General features: G+C 46.1%; 1 protein-coding gene across 1 annotated transcript; it reads left to right on the top strand.

Annotated features, from left to right (window-relative positions):
• Positions 1-5,435, top strand: ARC (activity regulated cytoskeleton associated protein). Its single transcript, XM_069854740.1, has 3 exons — positions 1-3,241; positions 3,783-3,951; positions 4,689-5,435. Exon 1 carries the CDS (start codon positions 512-514, stop codon positions 1,724-1,726), a length of 1,215 nt encoding a protein of 404 aa, XP_069710841.1. The 5' UTR covers positions 1-511; the 3' UTR covers positions 1,727-3,241; positions 3,783-3,951; positions 4,689-5,435.
• The last annotated feature ends 2,164 nt before the right edge of the window (positions 5,436-7,599 follow it).

The raw sequence follows: 7,599 nt of genomic DNA, 5'->3' as shown, positions 1-7,599 counted from the left end.
AGAAGCAGCTCTTTGCATCTCTAGTGAAAACCGTTTTGACTGGCCAAGTTTACCAGAGAAGAAATCACCAGGATTTTTGCAGCAGCTTCCAGCTTCTGTGTGCATCTCTGTGTTTCTTCAGTGGAGACTTTCTGCAGTTCGAGATCCTCAGCTTCGGATGAGCCGATATCTGGCACGTGTGCGGGGCTGGACATCTTAGCCAACTCCTTCTCCTTGCTCCTGGATGATCCTGCTTCTCTCTGGGACACACTGAGCACGTGAGACCAACATTTCCAGCCGGGAACCAGGAGAAACTTGCCTACAACTCTCTCTGGGATCCACAGGGACCGAACAGCTCACTCTGCGGTGATATCTGATTTGGTTGTGTTTGTGTTGAAAAGTCTTTTGAGGGGAGGGGTAGAAGTTTCTGTGTGTCTTTTGAGAAGTGTTGTAGTGGGGTTTTTGAGAGCCAGCTCTAGCACCAGGGCTTACAACTCGGTTTTCTGTAGTTGACACTTACACGGTCGGAGTCATGCAGTTGGACAATGTCACCAATGCTGGCATCCACTCCTACCAGGGGCACCGTGGAGTTGTCAACAAGCCCAATGTGATCTTGCAGATAGGGAAATGTAGGGCAGAAATGTTGGAGCATGTCAGGAGGACCCACCGGCACCTCCTGTCTGAAGTCTCCAAGCAGGTGGAGCGCGAGCTGAAAGGCTTGCAGAAATCAGTGGGGAAGTTAGAGAATAACTTAGAGGACCATGTCCCAACTGATAACCAGAGATGGAAGAAGTCTATCAAGGCCTGCCTGGCCAGGTGCCAGGAGACCATTGCCCATCTGGAGAGGTGGGTCAAGAGAGAGATGAATGTTTGGAAGGAGGTCTTTTTCCGCCTGGAGAAGTGGGCAGACCGTCTGGAGTCCATGGGAGGAAAATATTGCCCTGGGGACCATGGGAAGCAGACTGTGTCCGTTGGGGTGGGAGGCCCAGAGATCAGGCCAAGTGAGGGGGAGATTTATGACTATGCTCTTGATATGAGCCAAATGTATGCTCTGACCCCTCCGCCTGGGGAGGTGCCCAGCATCCCCCAGGCCCATGATTCCTACCAGTGGGTCTCTGTGTCAGAGGATGCTCCAGCCTCCCCAGTGGAGACCCAGGTCTTTGAGGATCCCCGGGAGTTCTTGAGCCACTTGGAGGAATACTTAAAGCAGGTGGGTGGAACAGAGGAGTACTGGCTCTCTCAGATCCAAAACCACATGAACGGCCCAGCTAAAAAGTGGTGGGAATATAAGCAGGACTCTGTCAAGAACTGGGTTGAGTTCAAGAAGGAGTTCCTGCAGTACAGTGAGGGGACTCTGACTAGGGACGCTATCAAAAGGGAGCTGGATTTGCCCCAGAAAGAGGGGGAGCCCCTGGATCAATTCCTTTGGCGCAAGAGAGACTTGTACCAGACCCTCTATGTTGATGCAGATGAGGAGGAAATTATCCAGTATGTGGTAGGCACCCTCCAGCCCAAACTGAAGCGCTTCTTGAGTTACCCTTTGCCCAAGACCTTAGAGCAGCTGATCCAAAGAGGGAAGGAAGTCCAAGGTAACATGGACCACTCTGAGGATCCCAGCCCACAGAGGACCCCTGAGATTCAGTCAGGGGATTCTGTGGAGACTGTGCCTCCCTCAAGCACTGTCAGTCCTGTGCCGAGCAACGGGACTCAACCTGAGCCCCCCAGCCCACCAGCGACTGTCATATGAGCCAGGCCAAAGGAGGCAGCAGTCTGGGTTATTTGAAAGGGAGAAGGGGGCATATTTAGGAAGCTTCTCCTTGGAGAGAGGTTCTGGCTGAGACGAGGCATGAGGTGTGCTCAGTCCAACAGCCCATAGCAGAGGAATTAACTTTGCTTGTGGGGGGAGGGAGGTGATGGGGGAGAGGCACCTTAAGATGTTGTTGCCCACCTCACCTGACCCTTGCAGTACGGTGGTGCTTGAGATCCTTCTTGCACCACTGTGGGGAATGGACAATTTTATGAGATCCCTGACAAGAAACTAAAGACAATTCCCAACTTCAGAGGCAGCCGTTTAACACTGGCGGCTTTCAAGGACTTGAGTGCAGCAATTGGCTGAGGGTTCCTACCCATCTGGATCTCTCCTTCTCTCTTATCTGAAGAGGTGCCTCTGTCCTGAGGAGACATCTTTCTTTTGACCCTTGCCCATTTCTGATTTACCACTGGGTTTCTGTTCAGTTGGCAATCTCCTGTTTGTGCTTGCTCCAAAGGATTAAATATTTTTTTAATGTTTCTTTTTTTGAAGAAATCCTATGACTTCAGGAACCTAAATCTTTAAGAAACTGGATTATTTTTAGTGTTTTTCATTTTACTGCACCCAACACCTGCTTTAATGTTTTTCCTCTAAAGAGGCTTTTACTGGTTTATTTCTTGTCTTAGTTTCTGCTCTTTACAATCAAGGCCACTGCAGTGCAGAGGCAAATTTCACCCTTTCTCTGCACATTATGCTGTGCATTTACCAGGAAACAGAGTTTCAAATTATATTATATTCTGAGCTCGTTTAATAAAGGGGCAGTCTGCTTCCTTTCAGAGAGGAATCACCAGAGCTAATTTGAGAGGGTCGGGGGAGGTAAGGGAAATAAATTCTTGTTCTTTGAATGAAACAAACAAACACAGCCTAAATCCAGAGCAAAATATCCCCAGAGCAGCAAATCGAGTCCATGCTGATGTGTGGAGACAATAGAAGCTTTTGCCATGTAAAAGCAAAAAGAAGTGAAGAGCTGTGTGTCCCAGCACAGTTTCAGCCTGCACATTACAACAAAGAATTTCTGCTCACACAGACAGACTTAAAATGCTCTTGGAAAGCCTGACACCCCTGTCCTGGAGCACCTGAGGACAGAGTGCTGTCTATTCACAAGGAACTTTCTTCTTGCTATGGATGGAGATGGACTTGGACTCTGTGACATTTTCCATGTTAGGACAGTAATGCTCAGAGATCACCGTGCTTTTGCTAACATCTGATGATAGGGCTTTGAGATGAAACTGCTGTAAAACATATGCAGGAAGTTTGGCTCTTCAAAGCTTCTTGAGGCTGGACACATCTTGAGCATCATCTGCATTCACCAAGAGACCAAATGAACAAAACTTCTGCAAGAGATGCAGCAACAAGAATGCCCCTTGGATGCTCCTGGCACTACTACAGCAGTGACAGTTGGCACCGATGGCTTAGAAGAGCTTTGGCGTGCCTCCTTCCGAGAAGCTGAAGGTAAGGCAACTCTCTGATATTGTCCTGCCTGCACTCCTCAGACCTAAGTTAACCATAGGCCATCCAGTAACAAACTTGCACTGGGGAAAAAGAAATCAGAAATGGGACATGAAGCATTTTGAGTGACAGATTAAGGTTAGGAGAAAAGGGAAGGGAGAGTCAGACAAAAGGAAATAAAGGAGAGTGAGTGGGAAAAGCTGATTAATTTGAGGAGGAAATGGGAAGTTTCTTCAATAGCCCAGCCCAAGCACCTGCCTTGTGAATCTCTGGGCTTGTGTCTCCAGCTGTGATAACACAGCACGAGACCATACACAGTGCAAAGGAGATTCATAGCTGCTCTGCACCCTGGCTAGAAATGAGTCAGTCTCAGGAATGGTGGGGGCTCTCCTCTCGCTTGTTCAGAGTGAGTTAGTTTGGCAGTGGTTGTAGAGAGAACGGAGCATTTCTCACTAATGACCTGGAATGAGTGGTGGGGGAGTGGGTGTCATAGCTGAGGATGAGCTGGCCATGCATTACAAGCATTATCTTCTCTTGCTTACAGTGACTCACTCAGATCCTCCTCTGAGAAGGAATCACTTTGCTGTGCTCAGGAATTGGAAGGAAAGCCAAAGGGAAAAATCTTCAAAAATAAGGATTCAAAATCAGACCTACTGTCAGGATCCCCAGCCACCAACTGCTGGATCCACTGTGTGAAGGAAAGACTGGTACAGGTAATTACCTCTCATCTTGCCCTTGTGGGCCATTCTCAGCCTCCCCAATGTCTTGGCCAAAGATATTGAACAACCCAGGTGGATGTAGCTGCTGGTCTTGAGACCTCAGCCACAATGGTTGCAAGAGTCTGGCACCACCAGATAGGTGGGATTTCAGCTTCTTAACGTTGGAACCCAAGCACCAGCCCCAAAGATTAATGTTGCTGGTGACAGTGAGCATCATGCCTTGCTTTCTGCTGGACCATTGGCAAATATGTAGACACCAAAAACTAGTGTGGCCCCCAAGCTGAAGACACCTAGCAGGCACAGCTTAAAATAACCCCATCTCCTAAGACATCCCAAGTACTCCCCACTTTGGATATAGAACCATAGAATGGTTTGGATTGGAAGGGCCTTTTAATGATCCTTGAGCTCCAATCCCCTGCCATGGACAGGGACACCTTCCACTAGGCCAGGTTGCTGAAAGCCTCATCCAGCCTGGCACCCAACACCTCCAGCCATGGGGCAGCCATGAGGTCTCTGGGCAAACTGATTCAATGTCTCACCACCCACACAGTAAAAAATTTCTTCCTAATATCTAAACTGAATCTCCTATCTTTCAGCTTAAAACTGTTCCCCTTCACCCCATCCCTGCACTTCCTGATATACAGCCCCTCCCTGTCTTTCCTGTAGGCCTCCTTTAAGAACTGGAAGAAAATATCTATAACCTGAATGCTACACTTTTTTTTCTTGTACAGATCTCTTTCCTGCTGTTGCTGAATTTCCTGCTTTGTGTCCAAAAGTCCTGCTTTCCAAGGGGAGAAACAAGTGTTGCAGGGAAGACAGAGGGCAAATCGCACACCAAAGAGCCTCTCAAGCAGTACAAGTCTGTTTTCAAGGTGCTGAGAACCAGAATGAAAGAAGGAAGTCACTTCCAACTGGATGAAGAAAAATTTAAAGTGGTCTAGGTGCTCCAAGCACAGAAGAAAGTATGGAGAATGGAAACAAACCAAGAGACAGGACAGAAGAACCAAGTCTGGGCTTTGGGGACAGCAAGGATGCCAGGCTTGTATTGACTGTCTGTTGAGATGATACCATACCTCTGCAGTCTGGGGCCACTGGGACTCACCTAAAGACATCTTCACTAGATTATCAGTACAAAAACTTCCTTGATTAACTTTTCCAAATGACTGACCCTATCTAGGCTATGAACCCTCCATGCTGTTGATGCTGTAACTCATTTCTCCTGAGTTGGGGGTAGCTTCATTTCATGCGGGTATCAGTTTTCAAACCTCAAAGGGCTCTGGAGGTTCGGAGAAGCATCCTGCGGTCCAGATGCTTGTCTGAACTGCTTGAGCCTGCACAACTGGGCCAGCTGTCTTGCCAGAAAGGAGAGTCTTGTGAGACAGCAGGCGCTTCCTGGATCTGCATGGGCCAGAGTTACTGCAAGAACTGCAGTCCTTGTTCTGGCTTTGGCGTGACTGTTTCCATCCAGACCCAGGGAGCACAAAAGACAAAAAGACAAGAACTCAAGTGAGTTGAACAAGACAGTTTTGGTTCACATCTCAGCTGAAGAGGTCCTTTTGGTTCCTCTTTCTTCCAGAGCCAACTGTCCCGGGTATGCGAGTTTGTGTGTCAGCGCGCGTGGATGTTTGTTGAGCAATCAAATCCACTTAATCAAATTCTGTGCTGTATTTTTTTTTGTACTTGAACTAAATGAATGGGACCTAATGTGCATTTCAGCAACATTCAACAAAAATGTCCAGGACTGGAAGATTATGTAGAACCATGTAAAGGCAGAATTCACAGGAATAATTTCAAAATTAAAATGATGTTTGATTTTGAGGTGCTTAATTTCCACAGTCCCTTTCAAGGGACATGACTGCCTCAATGGGCATTTTATTTTGCCATAGACTTTCCTGCCTCTTTAATGAATTTTAATGAATTTGGTCCTGAGATTTGTACATTTTAAGCTGACTTTTTGGAGTGTGCAGAACTGAATCTCCTGGATTGATTTTATTTCAATTATCACTCCTAGCAAAATGGAGCTTTACTTGTAGCACCCTGGTTTATATTAGCAACCTCTCCAGGAGTGACTGGTAGTTTATTTTCCTGGGGCAGTGTCACATGAATGAAGAAGTGTGTATGTGTTGTGTCTGTGAAACTTTAGCAGATTTCAACCACTGGATTTTTTTCCTTAGGCAATTTTACATTTGACTCTAACAAAACTACTTTAGAGTTTTTATTTTTACTAGAGATATAATTAATTCAAACAACCTTGTACAAAAGGCAAATGCATTGAATCACTACAGGTTATAGGGGCTGAAGCCAAAAGGTCTTTGTAAACTGACATCAGTTGCTCTAGGTCTGACTGTATCAGGCAGTTTATTCCTCATGTGTCATGTTGGATTTACAAGATCACACCAAGCCACTAGAACCTGTCAACAGAATAGTTCTAGATTTTATTTGCTATTGTAGCAAAGTATTTTGTAGATTTATACAATAAAACTTTGACATTTCTGCTTCAATTACTTTGTGCTTTTCTTTCTGGTCTTCCTTGGTTCTTGGGAAACTAAAGTAGCCATTAACATTTGTAGATAAGGTCTTAACAGCCATTTGGGCTTATTTGACTCATGAAATTTTCCTTCTCGGAAAAAGCAGATGATTGACATGAAAAAGAAATGTACTGGGCCTTTGGAGAAGGAGAGGGGTGGTGATACAGAAAACCTGGAGGTGTTTTAAGGGGGCTATTCAGCATCTGAGATTGAGCCAAATGTGGTCTATGAGGCTAGGAGAAATGGTCCCTTGTGGAACTGAGAATTGTGCAGGGGTCTTGTTGAGTACAAATGAGGAAAAGTCCACTAAAACAGAAGACAATCACATTCCCACCAATCCTTGAGAAGTAATAAGCCTTTTAGAGCTGAGGCAAGTCATGGGAAGGTGAAGAAATCGTTAATCCTGAATCAGCTCTACTTGATATCCAAAGACATAAGGCAGAACCATAGAATCATTAAAACTGGAAAAGACCTCAAAGATCATCCAGTCCAACCATCAGCCCAATACCACTGTGCTCGCTAAACCACGGCCTGAAGTGCCACATCTCCACGTGATGAAGAAGAGGCAACACTCAGCAGCACAGAGACCCAAGAGCTACTATAAAGCTGGTGCTTCACTACCTGATACACTCCCTTACAGCAGGGTTATTCTCCATTCCTTGGGTTCATCACCTCTTGGGTTCATAAAACACCTCTGGGTCATCGGGGCTGGAGGAGAGGGTATTGAGTTTTCAATTGAAATCAGCAGTTTTGCAATAGGCTGGACTCAAAGATCTGCCCCCAAAGACCTTCAGTCTATGGGGACAGAGGGCTCTTCTCTGTTGCTTCTGCAAATCCCTCTTTTTCTGAAAAAGTTTTGCATTCAGGTGAGTTTAGCTCCTATTCCTCTCTCTGTGCCTCATCTCTCCTCAACAAGGAAGTTATTAGGACTAACAATCTGGGGTGCGATTCAGCGGGTATTTTGCACTTGTGTTGGTCACTAGGAGATATAAACAGCCTCATATCTTCCACAGCAGGCACTACATGTGCATTGCCAAATGGGTCACTCAGATTTCCCTTTCAAGCTTAGGTTGGAAATGCAGAACTTGGTCTGATGGTCAAAGACATCTAAAGG

Source organism: Phaenicophaeus curvirostris, chromosome 3 (genome assembly GCF_032191515.1).
Source record: "Phaenicophaeus curvirostris isolate KB17595 chromosome 3, BPBGC_Pcur_1.0, whole genome shotgun sequence".
NCBI lineage: Eukaryota > Metazoa > Chordata > Aves > Cuculiformes > Cuculidae > Phaenicophaeus > Phaenicophaeus curvirostris.
Note: the sequence above shows the minus strand (reverse complement) of the source record. Positions and strands in the feature narration are given on the sequence as shown.